Below are 20,806 nucleotides of genomic sequence, written 5' to 3' on the forward strand. Positions count from 1 at the left end.
TTTTATTGATTTATTTTGATTGGGGCGAAAGGGGGGTGATTTAAACTTTTATATTTTTTTTATTTTTTTCACATTTTTTTAACTTTTTTTTTTTACTTTTGCCATGCTTCAATAGCCTCCATAGGAGGCTAGAAGCAGGCACAGAGCGATCGCCTCTGCTACATAGCAGCGATCTGCTGTTCGCTGCTATGTAGCAGAAAATCAGGTGTGCTGTGAGCGCCGACCACAGGGTGGCGCTCACAGCTGCCGGGGATCAGTAACCATAGAGGTCTCAAGGACCTCTATGGTTACAATGGAGAAGCATCGCCGACCTCCGATCATGTGACATCAGCTGACATGTCCCGGCTTTGATGCGGGCTCACCGCCGGAGCCCGCATCAAAGCGGGGCTTCTGACCTCGGACGTACTATCCCATCCGAGGTCAGAAAGGGGTTAAAAAAATTCTTGATAACAACTTTCTGAAATTTCACAAAGAATGGCAGAAGATCACTGTACTTACAAATTAGCAATTTTAACCTACTCCAGATTCATGAACAGGAGCTGTACCCTCTTAATAAATCTAGTGCATGATGCATGAGGGACATGATAATGTTATTATTATTTATATTAGCAAGTTAGAAAGATGTCTTTACTAAAATAATAGTTGCTGTGTTTTCATTGCAATGGTGATTACGATCTTATATATATACACATACCGGCTGACCTTGCCACCAGGTTTCATTAAACTTTTCATTTCCAGAAAGAGAGAAATTCTTGTTCATATAGCGGTCATACATATTATTATCAATAATGCCATTTGATTCTGGATACAGCCCCTAGGCAAAAATAGATTGAGAAACATTAATAAATTACATGGCCTATAAATTATCTGACTTGGTACTCTCCTAAAGGAGAAATGTTCACCCTTAGACCTCCTTTCAGAGTCTTCTCGCCCACCCAAACCAGATCTCCTGTTTTGCACTGATGAGGGGCGAACACCCTGAAACAGGTGTATGCAATTAGAGTGTTTGGTCTGACTTTTTATCTTAAGTCATGCGACAAGGCTCATTAATGGGTCGATATTAAATTTTATGATTTCAACATCCAATACACAGGGCCGTCTTAACAGTATTATGGGTCCCTGGGCAAACCCAAACCAGTGTACTGGAGCTCCTACGACAAGTATATGCAGCATTTGTTTATGGAGAATTGCTTTATTATTGGTCTTCAGGATGTCGTGCACATGAGTGAAAGCCAGTTGAAACAATGCTGCTACGAAGCAGATTTTTGAGTTTAGAAAAAGAACTTTCTCCAGTACAGTTGGTCACCATCATGCACATGAACAGTCTGAGTGCAATTTCAACATTAGGGAATGCAGAATTCAAATTGGCACAAATTATTGTTCTATACAGAACAGAGAAAGTCTCACAATTTTCAGTTAGACCCATGTAGTGCTTGAGATGCTCACATTCATATACAGGAGGTCAGCATAATTCAGGTCTTTGTGATACAAATAAGCCAGATGTTCACACTTTTTTCTTTAGTGCAACAGAAGCAATGGTTTTCAATTCACTGAAGAAAGAAAACAGATTTCCTAGCTGTGAATAAGCCTCCGCATGTTTTGTCAGTTCAAAGATTAGGGTGTCCCAGAATAGGGAGGACAGTTTCCACCTTGAACTTTTCAGCATTTCCGAGAGGTACTTCTTCTTCTCCTGATCCATCATTATCATATCTAATAAGTTTGTTTTCATTCCTGGTTTTTCCCATCACTGTAATCTGTATCTGGACACATACTCCTGGCTTTGAATTCATATTCACTAAATTTGTCTTTAGTTTCCTGAAGATACAGTTGGTTTTCATAGACTCAAGAAGACTCGTGGCAACAGAGATGTTCACATCCTTTGATTGCAGGGCCTTGCTTGGTTTGTTCATTCTTTTAGCATGTCATTCCAAAGAATTGTGAGAAAAAAATGTTTTCCAGGTTTTCCATTTTTTTGCTCAATCCTTCCTCCTCTCGCCTTGCATTCACTTGTTGTTCATTGTCAAGTGATAGAGAATCCAGTGCATGTTTTATTTTCTTGAAACCCCCATATTGAGCAGGAAAGCATCAAAATGTGCTGACCATCATGTGTCAGACAGACTCTTGACCACAAAATCTTTTCCTAAAGATGATTTCAATACATTCTAGCAATGAGTAACACATATATGGCAAAATAACATAGATGGCAAAATAATTAAAGGGGTACTCCAGGGAGAAAAAAAATTGTATTGTTCCTGCCCTATTAAACTACAGTATAAAGATGAGATGCCCAGTGAAGTTACATGATCTTTAGAACCCTTGTAATTCTGTGTGACAGAAGCTGCTCCTGCTGGGTCATTACACCACACACCAAGTGCTACTCTCCCTGTAAGGAACAGCCATCCTGAGAAGAGGGGGCGGGGCATGGCCACTTCCCTGTTCTCTGCAGAGAACCAGCTATTATCTGGAGACTGGCTGATAACAGCAGGTAGCTGCACACTGCTGTAATGTCCCAGACGAAGGGGTGAACAGTGCCAGGGGTGAACTTTGCCGCGAAAAGCAGCTTCGGTCACACCATCCCCCTGAAATATGTCTCCTTGTTTACAGTTCGAGGTTAGGGGGTGTGGCAGGAGCATGGCCTGCTTGCAGCTGCTAGTAGCCCTGTGAATTATCAGGGGGCTGCTACTAGAAGCTACAAGCAGACAATGCATCCAACAAACCCCTCAGCTTGGACTGCAGACAGGCTTTGCTCAAGAATATCACTATATTTCACTCAATCCATCTTCTCCTCGACTCGGACCACTTTCCCTGTCCCTGCTGCCGAAAAACATCCCCACAGCATGGGATGTGTCCTTGGGATGATGAGCAGTGTTGGTCTGGTGCCAGACATAGTGTTTATCTTGGTGGCCAAAAAGTTACATTTTTGTCTCATCTGACCACAGCATCTTTCTTCAAACACTTGTGGAGTCTCCCACATGTCTTTTGGCAAACTCAAAACGAGCCTTACAATTTTAGTGTGTAAGTAAAGGCTTTTATCATGCCCATTCTTCCATAAAGGCTACCTCTATAGAGTGTATGGCTTATTGTGATCGTATGAGCATATACTCCAGCCTCTGTTTCGGAACTCTGCAGCTCCTTCAGGGTTACCTTAGGTTTGTCTGCTGCTTCTCTGATTAATGCCCTCCTTGACTGGGCTAGGCGTTTTTGTAGGTGGTCCTCTGATGGCAGGTTTGTTGTGGTACCATGTTATTTACATTTGATGATAATGGATTTGATGGTGTTCCGGGGCATTTTGCACTTCTCAACAACTGTGTACCTGACTTGTTTGGAGATCTCCTGCATCTTATGGTGTTTGTTTAGTGGTGTCTCTTGCTTAATTATGTTGCAGCCTCTGTGGCCTTTCAGAAAAGTTGTATATATACTAGCAAGCCATGTGACACTTAGATTGCGCATAGGTAGACATCCTTTACATAAACATGTGACTTATGAAGGTAGTTGCTTACATAGGGTCTTCATATGAAAAGGGATGAATAAATATGCACATGCCAATTTTTAGTTCTTTGATTCCATAAATTTAAATTATGCCTATATTTTTTGTCACTTCACTAACTTAGACTGTTTAGTGCAGTAATGCAGACAGTGGTGAATATATTGGTGGAAGAGAAGGCGACTCCTTTTTCCACCAATCAGCATGTGAGGCAGAAGACACGAAGACACCACGATGATGGCTCATACTGTATATAGGAGACTATGTGGGGGCTCATACTGTATGTAGGAGACAATGTAGGGCTCATATTGTATATAGGAGGCTATGTGGGGTTCATAATGTGTATAAGGAGCTATATGTGGGCTCATACTTTATACAGGAGGCTATGTGGGATTCATACTGTATATAGGAGGCAATGTATGGCTCATACTGTATATGCGAGGCTATGCGGGCTCATACTGTATATAGTAGGTTATGTGGTGGCTCATACTGTATATAGGGGCTGCGTGTAGGCTCATACTGTTTATAGGGGCTGTGTGTGGCCTTCTATGGTATATAGGGGATGTCAGCATACTTAATTCTGATCTATATTAAGTGATACAATTAATATAAAATAATTATAATTAATATGTTAATATTCATATTGAGTAGAATTAATTTCAGCCTATTGGTTTGCCCCTCCACAACAATCACAATCTCTCAAGTGGCCCCTTGGGAAAATTAATTGCCCACCCCTTCTATAGAGAGATGTGACTGGTCTGGCTTGTCCATGACAAATGTATACCTATTTAAAGACATGGGGAAGACCTGACTAGAGTGGTGTGGGGAGAAGTTGGCCAGGGCAGTGGCGGACTAGTAAAGTTTCTATAGTCCTCTCCTAGCTCTACAAATTATGATGTCCCTGTACTGCAGGAGCATCTTTGAATACTACTATGCAGCCAGGTCCTGAATTATGTTGCCTGTGGTTTGTGCAGCATAAATGAAGTGACAGGTTCTCTTTAAAGACAAAGCAATGCATTCTCTGTGCAACAACTTAAAATTATACTTACTGTGACGATTGTGTAATGATTGGGAAAAGTCTTTGTTGGGTATGCAGCTCTCATGTACTTTGAATGTGTTCCACATTTCTCTGAAGTATTAAGAAGATAATGTTATTTAGCCATAAAAACTCAGTCCTGAGCCTAACGTTAAGCAGTGATCATAGTTGACCAACATTTTGTACAGTATCTTCATATACTTTTATTTATCACATCCCTATAAAAGCAAAGATCTACCATGTGCCTATCAGATAACTATAGTTAAATGGGCATTGAACATGGATAACTGCTGTCTGTCCTATCTCGACACATCAGTGACTAATGTCACAGTAGAAGGCTATTTTCCCTGGCTCTTGTCATTGACCTAGTTACAATGGAAAGTTATGTTGCAAAAAAAGCTAACAAAATACAATTACAGAAAATACTGAACCCCCAACCCAGTGCTCATAGCCTGCCCCAATCATCCAAGAATATTATATAATATACAGAACAAAAAAACACAAAATTAAAACTTTATTTAATATGAATTTTCAAAGTAAAAAAAACTGGAATAAGAAAAATATATTTTTTCTGTTCTTTGTTCAATTCTCCTTTATTAAACCTAAAACATGAAAAATTCAGGTAATTTACTCCTTAGCCAACTGACTAAAGCATAGCTTTCTTACTTTTAAGAAAAAAATAACATAACAAAAACTCACTCAATTTGTTAATGGTTGGCATTAGATCTGCCCATGTCTGTAAATACTCGGCTCGAAATCCATCCAGAGAAAAAAGGATAACAGGCGGGAGATCAAACCTGAGAAAACAGAATAAATAAAGCTGTAATGTGAATATCAGTTAAAATGCAAAGTCGCAATCATAAGGCAGCTGTAAACCTTTGCGCAAGCATTATACAGTTGGGGTATTATGTGTATGTAGTTTATCCTGTTCAGTTTTAAAAGAGTATTCTGGAGAGAAAGGTATTGGTTAGATATTATTCCCCTCTTTGGATTTTTTTTTAATCTTTTGAGCTGTTGACAAGCTACAAAAGGTAATAATGTACTATTTTGCTTTTTATGCTTTATTTACTGAATTAAAAGAGGTTAACCAGTCTTAAAGTACAAGTCTACAGGCACTCTATGTAACTGCAGACTTGTGAATCATCACATCACGCACACTCCGGCACATGGCGCTTTTCCAGTGCTGGCGCCAGGGACAGTGGTCATGTGACCGCAAGTATTTGATATGCATACTCCTGGCCACATTCCAACTAGATGGATGTGGTTTACCTCAAGGCAAATGTATTGAACGAGGCAGGAAACAGTCTAGTCTGTATGTGGGCATGAGCAAGCATATTGCATACTAGTGGTTTCATGACCACTGGCGCTGGAACCGGAGAATCTTTACAGCATGCAGTGCACGTATTGTGAGAATTCACAAGTCTGCAGTCACATAGATTGACTGCAGACTTGCAGTTTAAGACTGAATAACCCCTGTACGTAACAAATGTTTTGTTGCTACACACGGATTACACATTCACCCAACTCCATCACACATATGAATGTTCGGTTCAGCCAAGCGTTGGTGTGCTCTCCATGGAAAGATGAGCAGTGTGAAAATCATCTGCTGGCATGTTATCTGCCCCCTTCCTTATCTACGCCGATGGATTCGGGAGGACCCATACATATCAGGTTGTCAGCCGATCCTATTGAAACTGGCAGGTTTGGAAGACTTTTACCTAATGTCTATGTGGGCCTTAAATGTAGAAAGGAGACAATAATGTTACATCCTCCCTGTTTTCTGGGCAGGGTGCAGCACTGAGCAGTTACCAAGTGTTTTGTCTGCACGGTAATCAAGCCCACTGTTACTAGATTAATGTTCCGCTAAGCTATGCAACTTGAGTGATGACAGATTACCTTTAAAAAAGAAGAAAATGGAAGCAAGGGTAGCAAAAGCTTGTTTGTATTAACTAACTTATTGTGTTAGGAAAATTGAACCATAAGGTTCTCATTATTTGTAAAGGTTGAATATTATCTATTTATGAAACAGTGTTGAAATGTTTATATAATCATAATGACGGTATTCTCAATTTTGAGAACAATGGACGTCTTGCAGAAATTGTGTCACCAGAGAATGTGATCTAACATCTCAAACCATAAGTTTGCTGAAAGAAAAGAATACTGAAAAAGGGTGTTAACTTCCTTAACCCATTATCTACCAATGTCCTTTTTTTGGGACGCCTAATCTTTAGCTTCTAGTAACTAAGATTTTATAATTTTTATAATTAGGTCCAATTTTTTGTGTTGTGTTTGTAAAATGAATGTTTTCAAAATAGGAAATCATGTCATTGTCATTTTTAATTGAATATTGGGATGCCCTTTTCTGAAAAATCCGTACTTGTAACAATTTTAATTTGGCAAGTAATGGGTTAAATGTTACACCAACCTTATGTATCTGAACAATTACTTACCCTTCAGGACACTGTGGAGCGGCATTGCTGTCACATTCGTCTTCTGCCCAAGCAGTGTCTCCTATGAGTCAAGAACATTGGTGATTTCCAAATGCGTACAATATATTGCAGTATCACTGAATCAATCACTTCTAAAGCAATAAAGTGAATAGAAACATGAATATACTTCTTCCATTTGTCTACACTTAAGTCCTTTGCTCAAAACTGAATTGAAATCTGCATGAAAATGCTTGTGATTCCTTTCTAGTAAAGTAGCTACAAAGGTGGCTGGCGACTAATATTTCTGACTATAACAGTACTTTACATTAATTAACATTACTTTACATTAAATAGGCTAAAAATCCTGATGTTATTGGGGATGTGGTTGTGTTCAGAAGTAGCCAATCACCTTTAAACTCATGTTACATAGTAGTCAGTACACAGGTGCCAATGTTTAAAGTGTTTCTGATTAACGCCAAATAAAGTTTAGCTGTTCTAGTAGGATTTTCCTGACATTATCTAAGTTTCATTTGACAGTTAAAAGCCATGAGCTCATAGACAGCTTACAACACAGCAAAGGGATCTTGTTCTTGTTATCAATAAGGAGAAGGGTACAAAAAATTTCCAAGGCATTTGGTATATTATGAATCACTGTGAAGATGGTCATCAAGAAGTGGCTAGAATTTGGCACAATAGTGACATTACCTTGAACTGGATGACTCTCAAAAATCGATGAAAGGGCAAGAATAAAATAGGTCCATGAGGCTGCCAAGAGGCCTGTAGCCATATTGAAGAAGCTACAGGGAATTCTGACAAGTACTGCTCGTGTACAATCGCACATATTCTGCATACAGTGGGTCAAAAAAGTATTTAATCAGCCACCAATTGTGCAAGTTCTACCACTTAAAAAGATGAAAGAGACCTGTAATTAACATCATAGGTAGATCACATTTATGAGAGTCAAAATCCAGAAAATCACCTTGTCTGATTTGGCAAGATTTATTTTGCAAATTATGGTGGAAAATAAGTATTTGGTCATTAACAAAAGTTCATCTCAATATTTTGTTATATCCTTTGTTGGCAATGACAGAGGTCAAATGTTTTCTGTAAGCCATCACAAAGTTGGCACACACTGTTGGTGATATGTTGGCCCATTCCTCCATGCAGATCTCTTCTAGAGCAGTGATGTTTGGGGCCTGTCACTGGGCAACACGGACTTTCAACTACCTCCAAAGGTTTTCTATGGGGTTGACATCTGGAGACTGGCTAGGCAACTCCAGGACCTTCATATGCTTCTTACGAAGCCACTCCTTCACTGCCCTGGCGGTGTGCTTGGGATCATTATCATGCAGAAAGACCCATCCACGTCTCATCTTCAATGCCTCTGCTGATGGAAGGAAGTTTGCACTCAAAATCTCATGATACATGACTCTATTTATTTTTTCATGTACATGGATCAGTCGTCCTGCTCGCTTTGCAGAGAAACAGCCCCAAAGCATGATGTTGCCATCCCCATGCTTCACAATAGGTATGGTGTTCTTCGAACGCAACTCAGTATTCTGTCTCCTAAAAAGACAGCGAGTTTTGTTTCTACCAAACAGTTCTACTTCGGTTTCATTAGACCATATGACATTCTCCCAATACTCTTCTGGATAATCCAAATGCTCTCTAGTAAACTTCAAACGGGCCCGGACATGTGCTGGCTTAAAGGGAACCTGTCACCCCCAAAATGGCTGGTGAGGTAAGCTCACCGGCATCAGGGGCTTATCTACAGCATTCTGTAATGCTGTAGATAAGCCCCCGATGTTACCTGAAAGAGGAGAAAAAGACGTTAGATTATACTCACCCAGGGGCGGTCCCGGTGTGGTCAGGTCGGATGGGTGTCTCCGGTCCGCTCCGGCGCCTCCCATCTTCATTCCATGACGTCCTCTTCGGGTCTTTACGCCGTGGAAAGGACAGAGAGGCCCGGCGCCTGCGCACTGCAGTACTTTGCTCTGCCCTGAACAGGGCAGACAAAGTACGCCTGCGTCGGAGCCGCGGCGTAAAGACCCGAAGAGGACGTCATGGAATGAAGATGGGAGGCGCCGGAGTGGACCGGAGACACCCATTTGACCAGACCGCACCGGGACCGCCCCTGGGTGAGTATAATCTAACGTCTTTTTCTCCTCTTTCAGGTAACATCGGGGGCTTATCTACAGCATTACAGAATGCTGTAGATAAGCCCCTGATGCCGGTGAGCTTACCTCACCAGCCATTTTGGGGGTGACAGGTTCCCTTTAAGCAAGGGACACGTCTGGCACTGTAGGATCTGAGTCACTGGCGGCGAAGTGTGTTACTGATGGCTGCCTTTGTTTTGGTGGCCCCAGCTCTATACAGGTCATTCACTAGATCCCCTTGTGTGGTTCTGGGATTTTTGCTCACCGTTCTTGTGATCATTTTGACCCCACGGAGTGAGATCTTGCATGGAGCCCAAGATTGAGGGAGATTATCATTGGTCTTGAATGTCTTCCATTTTTTAATTATTGCTCCCACAGTTGATTTCATCACACCAAGCTGCTTGCCTATTGCAGATTCAGTCTTCCCAGCCCGGTGCAAGGCTACAATTTTGTTTCTGGTGTCCTTCAACAGCTCTTTGGTCTTCACCATAGTGGAGTTTGGAGTCAGACTGTTTGAGTTTGTAGACAGATGTCTTTTATACTGATAACAAGTTCAAACAGGTGCCATTACTACAGGTAATGAGTATTGGACTTAAGGAAGAAGTTACAGGTCTGTGAGAGCCAGAAATCTTGCATGTTTTTATGTGACAAAATACTTATTTTCCACAATAATTTGCAAAATAAATCTTGCCAAATCAGACAAGGTGATATTCTGGATTTGTTTTCTCATTTTGACTCTCATAGTTGTGGTCTGCTTATGATGTCAATTATAGGCCTCTCTCATCTTTTTAAGTGGGAGAACTTGCACAATTGTGGCTGACTAAATACTTTTTTCCCCACTGTATGTCTGGCCTGTGGGGTAGGCTGGCCTTTTCTTACAAAGAAAATCATCCATGCCCATCTACGTTTTGCCAAAACTTACATCAAGTCTTGAATATCATTTGGCAAAATGTGTTATCGTTTCCAGCACCGCTCAGTTCCACTGTTCACATGAAGCTGAAATTCTGACTCTCTGGATCACACTGGGATTTATGTGTGAACAAGAAGTTGCTTTTACAATGTAAGCTAAAGTAGTGTCAGACCAAGACTCCATGGACTTACATTGGAAAAGAGACTTCCAGTTTACAAATAAACCCATGTGATCCAGTGAGTCAGAATTTCAGTTAGATGTGTGAACAGTGGAGCCGAACTGGAAACAGGGGAAGATGGCAATCAATAAGTATTATATTGCATTTATATTAGGCAACACGCGTAGTTAGACAAATTTAGCATTTCTTTGTGGTGCTTCTTTAAGTAACAGGGTTAATACAGTTTTTATAGGATACCTACTTATAGTATTAAACTGCATGGTAAGTAAATCCTAATGAATAATTTGTACCAGAAAATAGGACCATATCATGACCTATCATCATATAACATAGATATATCAAAAAAAGGATGATATTGAGTCTAATGGTAGAAAACATCAAATACTTTATTATTTAAAAATAACACCAGGTGTAAAGAGGCAAAAATACAGAAAAAAGTCTAAAACAATGTGGCAAAGGCAATGGCAGGAGGCATGTGACAGGAGGTCAAGTAATCTATAAGGTGATGGGATAGACAAACTGTGTGTCCCTAAATATTAAACACTCACAGTGCCGGGCTCACACCGATATTACACCATGCTCTGTGAAAATACTGAGTACTGCAGCCATAAACAATCTTATAACAACTATTACTCAATTACAGAGAAGAACAGCACCACACAGATGGTAAAATGAACAGAGCACATAACAAATAATTACCCACCGCAATCTGGGGAGACTCTCCTGGCACACGCCTCCGCCCCAACGCGCGTTTCGGTAAACAACCTTCGTCAGGGTTTATAGGATGCTACCTTTCAATTGCTCTTTGGACATACAGGTGATTCTCACAAAATTAGAATATCGTCAAAAAGTTAATTTATTTCAGTTCTTCAATACAAAAAGTGAAATTCATATATTGGATGCAGTCATTACAAACAGAGTGATCTATTTCAAGTGTTTATCTCTGTTAATGTTGATGATTATAGCTTACAGTCAATAGAAACCAAAAGTCATTATCTCAGTAAATTAGGATACTTTACAACACCAGTTTGAAAAATGAGTTTAAAATCCAATATATTGGCCTACTGAAATGTATGCTCAGTAAATGCACTCAGTACTTGGTCAGGGCTCCTTCTGCATCAATTACCTCATCAATGCGGCGTGGCATGGAAGCAATCAACCTGTAGCACTGCTGATGTGTTATGGAAGCCCAGGTTGCTTTGATAGCAGCTGTCAGCTCGTCTGCATTGTTGGGTCTGATGTCTCTCATCTTCCTCTTGATAATACCCCATAGATTCTCTATAGGGTTAAGGTCAGGCAAGTTTGCTGGCCAATCAAGCACAGTGATACTGTTGCTATTAAACCAGGTATTGGTACTTTTGGCAGTGTGGACAGAATTAAATTTCCATCTCCAAAAAGCTTGACATCAGAGGGAAGCATGAAGTGCTCTAAACTTTCCTGGTAGACGGCCGCGTTGACTTTGGTCTTGATAAAACACAGTGGACCTACACCAGCAGATAACATGGCTCCCCAAACCATCACTGATTGTGGAAATTTCACACTAGACCTCAAGCAGCTTGGGTTGGATTTCCAAATGAGATGCAAAATTTACTTTCATCGGAAAACAACACCTTGGACCACTGAGCAACAGTCCAGTTCTTTTTCTCCTTGGCCCAGGCAAGACGCTTCTAGCGTTGTTGATTGGTCATGAGTAGCTTGACACAAGGAATGTGACACTTGTAGCCCATGTCCTGGATACATCTGTGTTTGGTTGCTCTTGAAGCAATGACTCCAGCAATAGTCCACTCCTTGTGAATTTTCCCCAAATTTTTGAATGGCTTTTCTTAACAATCCTTTCAAGGCTGCGGTTATCCCGGTTGCTTGTGCACCTTTTTCTACCACACCTTTTCATTCCACTCAACTTTCTATTAACCCCTTCACCCCCGGAGCTTTTTCCGTTTTTCCGTTTTCGTTTTTCGCTCCCCTCCTTCCCAGAGCCATAACTTTTTTATTTTTCCGTCAATTTGGCCATGTGAGGGCTTATTTTTTGCGGGACGAGTTGTACTTTTGAACGACATCATTGGTTTTAGCATGTCGTGTACTAGAAAACGGGAAAAAAATTCCAAGTGCAGTGAAATTGCAAAAAAAGTGCAATCCCACACTTGTTTTTTGCTTGCCTATTTTGCTAGGTTCACTAAATGCTAAAACTGACCTGCCATTATGATTCTCCAGGTCACTACGAGTTCATAGACACCTAACATGACTAGGTTATTTTTCACCTAAGTGGTGAAAAAAAATTCCAAACTTTGCAAAAAACAAAACAAAACAAAATTGCGCCATTTTCCGATACTCGTAGCGTCTCCATTTTTCGTGATCTGGGGTCAGCTGAGGGCTTATTTTTTGCGTGCCGAGCTGGCATTTTTAATGATAGCATTTTGGTGTAGATACGTTCTTTTGATCGCCCGTTATTGCATTTTAATGCAATGTCGTGGCGACCAAAAAAACGTAAATCTGGCGTTTCGAATTTTTTTCTCATTACGCCATTTAGCGATCAGGTTAATGCTTTTTTTTAATTGATAGATCGGGCGATTCTGAACGCGGCGATACCAAATATGTGTAGGTTTTTGGTTTTTTTTATTGATTTATTTTGATTGGGGCGAAAGGGGGGTGATTTAAACTTTTATGTTTTTTTTATTTTTTTCACATTTTTAAAAACTTTTTTTTTTTACTTTTGCCATGCTTCTATAGCCTCCATGGGAGGCTAGAAGCAGGCACAGCCCGATCGGCTCTGCTACATAACAGCGATCATCAGATCGCTGTTATGTAGCTAAAATGCAGGTGTGCTGTGAGCGCCGACCACAGGGGGGCGCTCACAGCCACCGGCAATCAGTAACCATAGAGGTCTCAAGGACCTCTATGGTTACAATGGAGGAGCATCGCCGACCCCCGATCATGTGACAGGGGTCGGCGATGCGCTCATATCCGGCCGCACGGCCGGATGCGGTAGTTAAATGCCGCTGTCTGCGCTTGACAGCGGCATTTAACTAGTTAATAGCGGCGGGTGATCGCGATTTCACCCGCCGCTATTGCGCGCACATGTCAGCTGTAAAAAACAGCTGACATGTCGCGACTTTGATGTGCGCTCACCGCCGGAGCGCACATCAAAGCGGGGGTCCCGACATGTGACGTACTATACCGTCACATGTCGGGAAGGGGTTAATATGCTTGAATACAGCACTCTGAACAGCCAGCTTCTTTAGCAATGAACGTTTGTGTCTTACCTTCCTTTTGGAGTGTGTTAATGACTGCCTTTTGGATATCTGTCAAGTCAGCAGTCTTCCCCATGATTGTGGACCCTACTGAAATAGACTAAGGTACCTTTTTAAATGTTTAAGAAGCCTTTTCAGGTGTTTTTGTTAATTATTCCAATTTACTGAGATAATGACTTTTGGGTTTTCATTGGCTGTAAGCCATAATCATCAACATTAGTAGAAATAAACACTTGAAATAGATCACTCTGTGTGTAATGACTATGTAATATATGAGTTTCACTTTTTGTATTGAAGAACTGAAAAAATTAAGTTTGATGATATTCTAATTTTGTGAAAAGCACCTGTATGTTATTAACTAAACTTAGGCTGATTGTCCTTGAATTTATTTATATCTTAGATACGTAATGCACATCCATAGAGCATCCCATAAATACCCAAGACGTGTAAATCCCACCTATGTAGCCTTCCCCTATTCAGAGAGACGTAGAAGTTTTGAAAGGGTTATAAGGCATTTATGGTATATTATGTTCAATATCATTTTCAAAATTAATTAAAAAAACTGATAGCACTATCAAAAGACCAAGGAAAAATTATTTTATGTGTCCGTGCCCCAACAACTGGATGCATGTTAATTTGTTCCCATTATGGCATCCTTTAATGTTTCATGACATAAGGTTTTCATAGCTTCATACACATGTGGGCAAAATTGTTAGTACCCCTCGTTTAATAACAGAAAAACTCACAATGATCACAGAAATAACTTGAATCTGACAAAATTAATCTACTATATAATTGTCTAAGGGGTACTTCCGTCTTTCTGTCGGCAACTTCCGTCACGGAAATCCCGCGTCGCTGATTGGTCTCACCAGCTGCCTGTCCTGACCAGTGACGGGCACAGTCCGGCCGAGAATTAGTCCCTCCCTACTCCGCTGCAGTCAGTGCCTGGCGCCCGCATACTCCCCTCCAGTCAGCGCTCACACAGGGTTAATGCCACTGTTATCGGACCGCGTTATGCTGTGGGTAACGCACTCCGTTAACGCTGCTATTAACCCTGTGTGTCCCCAACTTTTCACTATTGATGCTGCCTATGCAGCATCAATAGTAAAAAGATGTCATGTTAAAAATAATAAAGCAAAAAACCTGCTATTCTCACCTTCCGTAGTCCACCCAGGCGCGCGCGGCTGCCGCCAGCTTCCGTTCCCAGAGAAGCATTGCGAAATTATCCAGAAGACTTAGCGGTCTCTGCTAAGTCATCTGGGTAATTTCGCAATGCATCCTGGGAACGGAAGCTGGTGGCAGCATCGGGACAGCTTTGCTGGATCCCAGTGCGTGAGTATATAACTATTTTTTATTTGAATTATTTTTTTTAACAGGGATATGGTGCCCACACTGCTATATACTAGGTATGCTGTGTTATATACCGTTTGGCTGCTATATACAGGTCCTTCTCAAAAAATTAGCATATAGTGTAAAATTTCATTATTTACCATAATGTAATGATTACAATTAAACTTTCATATATTATAGATTCATTATCCACCAACTGAAATTTGTCAGGTCTTTTATTGTTTTAATACTGATGATTTTGGCATACAACTCCTGATAACCCAAAAAACCTGTCTCAATAAATTAGCATATCAAGAAAAGGTTCTCTTAAAGACCTATTACCCTAATCTTCTGAATCAACTAATTAACTCTAAACACATGCAAAAGATACCTGAGGCTTTTAAAAACTCCCTGCCTGGTTCATTACTCAAAACCCCCATCATGGGTAAGACTAGCGACCTGACAGATGTCAAGAAGGCCATCATTGACACCCTCAAGCAAGAGGGTAAGACCCAGAAAGAAATTTCTCAACAAATAGGCTGAACAAATATATGAAAGTTTAATTGTAATCATAAATAATGAAATTTTACACTATATGCTAATTTTTTGAGAAGGACCTGTACTACCTGGCCAGTGTTAAGATACTATGTGGGCTGTGTTATATACTGCGTGGGCTGTGCTACATATTACGTGGCCAGTGTTATATATTGCGTGGGCTGTATTATATACTGTTTGGGCTGTGTTATATACTGCGTGGCCACTGTTATATACTGCGTGGCCTGCATTAACGCATCGGGTATTCTACAATATGTATGTATGTATATAGCAGCCACATAGTATATAGCACAGGCCACGTAGTATTTGTCTGCTATATACTACATGGCTCCTATATACTACGTGGCCTGTGCTATATACTATGTGGCAGCTATATACATACATACATACATATTCTAGAATACCCGATGCGTTAGAATCGGGCCACCATCTAGTAATAAATAAAAGATCTATGAAAGTGAACAGATGAAAGTCAGGCATTGCTTTTCAACTATGCATCCACAGAATTTAAAAAAAAAAAAAACTCATGAAACAGGCCTGGATAGAAATGATGGTACCTGTAACAACTCTGCTGGCATCACAGCATGACCTCTCAGCTCTCACACTATCTTACCCACTGCTCCAGGTCATAATGTGGTTTCTCTTTCTTGCCAGTTCCATATTCTGTGCCTCTGCTCTCTGCATGCTTCCTGGCTGTGTGCATAGGGGGGCACGCCTGAACTCTCTGGTTCTTACAGGAATCAGGTGCACCTGTCTAATCTGTTCCTGACTAATTGCCAAGAGGCCTCCAGTATTTAGTGCAGCTCCACCCAGTGGACTGGGCCTGTGCAATGTGTTAGCTCAGTTTGTATTTAGCTTCTGAGTTTGCCAGGCCTTGCTCTGTGTTACTCCCTCTCAGTGTTCTTGCCTTGATCTTGTTGTTCGCCCTCCAGGAGGCAGAATATCCTGGTCCCTGTGTCTTTGTTCTTGTTGCTTGTCTTGTTCCATTACCTTGTCTGAACTTAGTCTTATCTCGGTCTCGGTCTTGTCTGTAGCTTCCTTCCCTGCTGTGTCTTTCCTTGTGTTCTCAGTCTGCTTATGCTCCGCACTCTTGCGGCTCTGCCTGCTCTGTACCTTTGTGGCTTTACCTCTGCTCCGCACTCCTGCAGTTCTGCTCCGCTCCTGTTGCTGCAGGAATCTCTTGCTGCAGCTCCTCTCCGCATTCCTTGTGGTTCCGCTCTGCTTTGCTGCTGCAGAAACGTCTTGCTGCAGCTCCTCTCCGCATTCCTTGTGGTTCCGCTCTGCTTAGCTTCTGCTGCTGCGGTAATCTCTTGCTGCAGCTCCTCCCCACATTCCTTGCGGTTCTGCTCTGCTTTGCTGCTGCAGAAACCTCTTGCTGCAGCTCCTCTCTGCATTCCTTGCGGTTCCGCTCTGCTTAGCTTCTTTTGCTCCTCCATCTCCTGCTGCTCTACCATTCCTATCCACAGCCTTGCGGTTCTCTTCCTGTGTGAACAGGTCTCAATCTGTTCCTTCATACTTCATTGCTTTCTGCTTGTTTCCTTTCCTGCACCTCCTGTTCCTTCATACTACATATCCATACCTGCACCTCCAGTGTGAACAGGTCCCTACCTGTTCCTTCTTACTTCATATCCGTACCTGCACCTCCTGTGTGAACAGGTCCCTACCTGTTCCTTCATACACCACACCAACCAGCCCTGTGTCTCTGTCATTCCTGCCAGCCCTGTGTCTCTGTCGTTCCGGCCAGCCTCTGTGTCTCTGCCATTCCTGCCAGCCCTGTGTCTCTGCCATTCCTGCCAGCCCTGTGTCTCTGCCGTTCCTGCCAGCCCTGTGTCTCTGCCATTCCTGCCAGCCCTGTGTCTCTGCCATTCCTGCCAGCCCTGTTACTCTGCCGTGCCTGCCAGCCCTGTGTTCTCTGCCGTGCCTGCCAGCCCTGTGTTCTCTGCCATGCCTGCCAGCCCTGTAATCTCTGCCATGCCTGCCAGCCCTATGTTCTCTGCCGTGCCTGTCAGCCCTATGTTCTCTGCCATGCCTGCCAGCCCTGTGTTCTCTGCCATGCCTGCTAGCCCTGTGTTTTCTGCCATGTCTCTGCCAGCCCTGTGTCTCAGCCGTGCCAGCCTACTCGTCTGAGTTTCAGGCATGCTCTTCTGCCAGTCCTGCCTGATGCCCGCACCTGTCCTAGTGTTCCTGTTCTCCAAGTGGGATCAGCAGCCACAGCCAGACACCACCCTGGAGTAGCACCTGGCAGCTGCCTGCTGCACAAGCCTGACCTCACCATCAGAGGCTCCAGTGAAAACCCAGGCAGCTGTCATAGTCACGCCCCTTCCAGGGTAGTCTGGTTTGTGGCACAGTGGGGCCACAAACCCCCCGAACTCACACTCACCAGTCAGTGCATGAGCGTGACAGTTTGCACAGGCCATGGCCTCCGCTGTATCCCATGTCCTACCGCTCACAGAGCATTATGATCTTTCTCTCTACCTGTATGAGCAATCTGAAAAATTTGTTCCACCAAGGGTGGTTCAGATTGAGGAGAATTCTGACCCAATTATAGTCTCTAACGCTCTCTTCAATCAACTTCAGGCCTGTGAGGAGGAGCACGACCCAGCAGACCCGCCTAGGTTCTATGGGAATCCAGAAAAATGCCAAAGCTTCCTGGAACAGTGCTTGCGCTACATCCTGCAGAATGCAGCTTGTTTCCCCTCTGACCGGTTTAAGGTGGGTTACATTATGTTCTTCCTAGCAGGAGATGCTTTATTATGGATTTGTCCCCTCTGGGAAGCAGGGGATCCTATCATGAACCCTGGGGCCTTCCAGGTGGCCTTCCGTAGAGTCTTTGACATGCTTCGTCCTGCTGCTCCTGTGAAGTCTTCCCCATCTAGATCCGAGAGGTGCTCCAGACTGGCGAAACCTGTGAAGAAACCTCCACGTCAAGCCACGACCGTCTGTGACCCTCCAGTTCCTTTACTCGTTAAAGCAGCTACCCGAGTGAAGCCTAAAAAGGTTGAGAGTGGGCTGGCAAAGCAGCAGCCTGAAATCAGCCATAAGAAGGGCATACAATGTTGCTGCTGTTGTGAGGAACACCTGGATGGCCTCTGTCCAGGGGATCTAAAGCTCCAAAACCTCGGGCCAGTAGGAGAGACTGCCCTTGGTGAGAATAACTCCCTTCCGCTAAAGTCTGTGTCTGTTCCGGTGCCTTGTGGGAGCTTCGGTCCTGCAGATGTGTTCAAGCTGCAAACCAGATGGAGTCTATGTGTGGTTCCTGTTCCACTGCTCCAGAATCCTGTGAAGGTGTTTGGTGATGGCCGAGCCCTACTTATGAACAGTCCAGTGTTGAAGGGACAACTACAGCTCCAAATTGGAGCATTACATTTGAAGAAATTTCTTTTCCACTTGTTGACCAGTCCGCCCGTCGGTCATTCTGAGCCGGATACTCTGCTGCCCATTCCGGTCCGAAGACCCAGCGTGGTTCTGCTTTTGGAACTCTCAAGTCTCCAGAGTTTTCTTGTTCCTGAACTGCATGGTCAATCTACAGTGTTGACATTCTCTCCACCTAATCAGCTTGCTATTGAGTCACAGTGTGCTGACCTTACTGAAGTAAAGGAAGCAGTGGCACCCTCTCCGCACACCTCCAGTGACAATACCAGTGACCAGTTCCCAGGAACATCCTGTTAGGAGTCGAGTTCCCGCTGCTGCACAGGGGGAATCTCGAGCCGTGTCTGCTGCGGTCTCCCATTCTGCATCGGCCGCAGTGGAGCCTGCTCAGCGGAGACATCGGTCCCAGCGTCTCACTGAGTCTGACACTGTGCAAAGAGTTACTGCTGTCTCTCCAGGCTCTGCTATTGTACCTTGCACTGATCTGCGGAGAGCAGGCTTTTCTGGGACTAAGTCCTGCTTTGCACACACTGAGCATGCCCAGGGTAAGATCTCTCAGTGGAGATCAAGGGTCACATGCTCAGGTACTGCAGCAACTTCTATTGGTCCTCCAGGAAGGTCCTGTACCTGATCAAGTTCTGTGGCAGCCTTCCATTGGTCCTTCTTGGAAGGTCCTGTAGGTGCTGCAGCTATATAAGGTTCTTATGACCGCACGGCCATGCGCTAGTGTCAAATATGTACGAGCTCAGCGCCAGTGTGGTCGTGTGTGTGGTCAGGGACCCGGCTGAAATAAGCCCCTAGAATGCTGGCACCTCCGGCGAGGAGTTTTGTGTATGCAGTCAGGGACCCGGCTGAAATAAGCCCCTAGAATGCTGGCACCTCTGGCGAGGAGTTTATGTGTGAATTCAGGGCTGGCTAATAGTCGATAGAATTCCGGGTCCACCGGAGAGGAGCTGCGTGTTGGTTGGACTGCATGACCACTGTCAGCTCTACACAGTAGCTGTGTCCCCTGTGAGCTAAACAGGGCACAGCATTCTCTTTACTACGGGCTCTGTGAAGTAACAGAGTTCGTTTATTCTAATTTGCTTCGCCGCCTTACTTAGCAGCAGATTCTTTCCTGCACGGTGGATCCCGGGTTGCGAACGCACCTATCCCATCTAATAAATATATTCGGTGCGTTCCGCCAACCCACACACATCCCTATTGCTTAAAAAAATTTCTCTGAACTATGGGAAGAAGATGCTTCCTGTAAAGACGCCTTCAGACTCAATGTGGCAGGTGGATGAAGAAGTTGAAGCACAAGCTCTTGTATCTCTGTTCTTCACCAATCCGGAGGAAGAGATGGTCCAGTTTTGTCAGAGTAACAGGCTGATGGGGCTTCCTGAATGTATGCCTTCTGCTTCCAAGTGGCTACTTGATACTAAGACAGAAACTTACTCATCCTCTAATCCGGAAGAGGAGGTCCAGTTTTTTCAGGGTTCCAGGCTGAAGATGTTTCCTGTATGTATGCCTCCAGCTTCCATCTGGCTATTGGGTGAAGATCCCAAGACAGAAGTGCTCTCATCTCTGCTTTCCACCAGTCTAAAGGATGAGGTTCAATTTTCTTGTGATGATGGGCTTAAGTTGGAGCAAGTGAAGGTGTCTTCAGTTTCCAAAGTATCGGATTATGTTGAGGTCAAATCAGAAGCTTCCAAGTCCCTGCTTTCAGTCAACCAGGTGAAAGAAGTCCTGTCCCTTGTATCTTCTGTGTGGGAAGCTGATCTTGCTGGACTCAAAGAGACTGGGCAACCTGAGATCTCTAATGTCTCATCTGCCTCATTCTACCAGAGGAATGTTGTGATGGTTCTGACTATGTGTGCTCCTATCCTTCTTCTACAAGTTATTCTGGCGGGCTTGAAGAAGAGGGGCCGTAAAGGGGGGTACTGTAACAACTCTGCTGGCATCACGGCATGGCCTCTCATCTCTCACACTATCTTACCCACTGCTCCAGGTCATGATGTGGTTTCTGTTTCTTGCCAGTTCCATATTCTGTGCCTCTGCTCTCTGCATGCTTCCTGGCTGTGTGAATAGGGGGGTGGGGCCAGAACTCTCTGTTCTCACAGAGACACACAA

The 20,806-nt window shown here is 43.3% G+C and overlaps 1 protein-coding gene across 2 annotated transcripts in view; it reads right to left on the reverse strand.

Moving 5' to 3' along the window:
* Positions 1-20,806, reverse strand: part of ENPP3 (ectonucleotide pyrophosphatase/phosphodiesterase 3) — a 211,568-nt gene that overhangs the window by 94,545 nt on the left and 96,217 nt on the right. For both annotated transcript variants that reach the window (XM_077289350.1, XM_077289351.1), the window contains exons 5-8: positions 6,971-7,031; positions 5,220-5,317; positions 4,534-4,613; positions 695-814 (exon numbers count right to left, since the gene is read on the reverse strand). In XM_077289350.1, coding sequence (XP_077145465.1) covers positions 695-814; positions 4,534-4,613; positions 5,220-5,317; positions 6,971-7,031 — 359 coding nt within the window. The remainder of the gene's footprint in view (positions 1-694; positions 815-4,533; positions 4,614-5,219; positions 5,318-6,970; positions 7,032-20,806) is intronic.

This window comes from Ranitomeya variabilis, chromosome 2 (genome assembly GCF_051348905.1).
Source record: "Ranitomeya variabilis isolate aRanVar5 chromosome 2, aRanVar5.hap1, whole genome shotgun sequence".
In the NCBI taxonomy this organism is placed as follows: Eukaryota; Metazoa; Chordata; class Amphibia; order Anura; family Dendrobatidae; genus Ranitomeya; species Ranitomeya variabilis.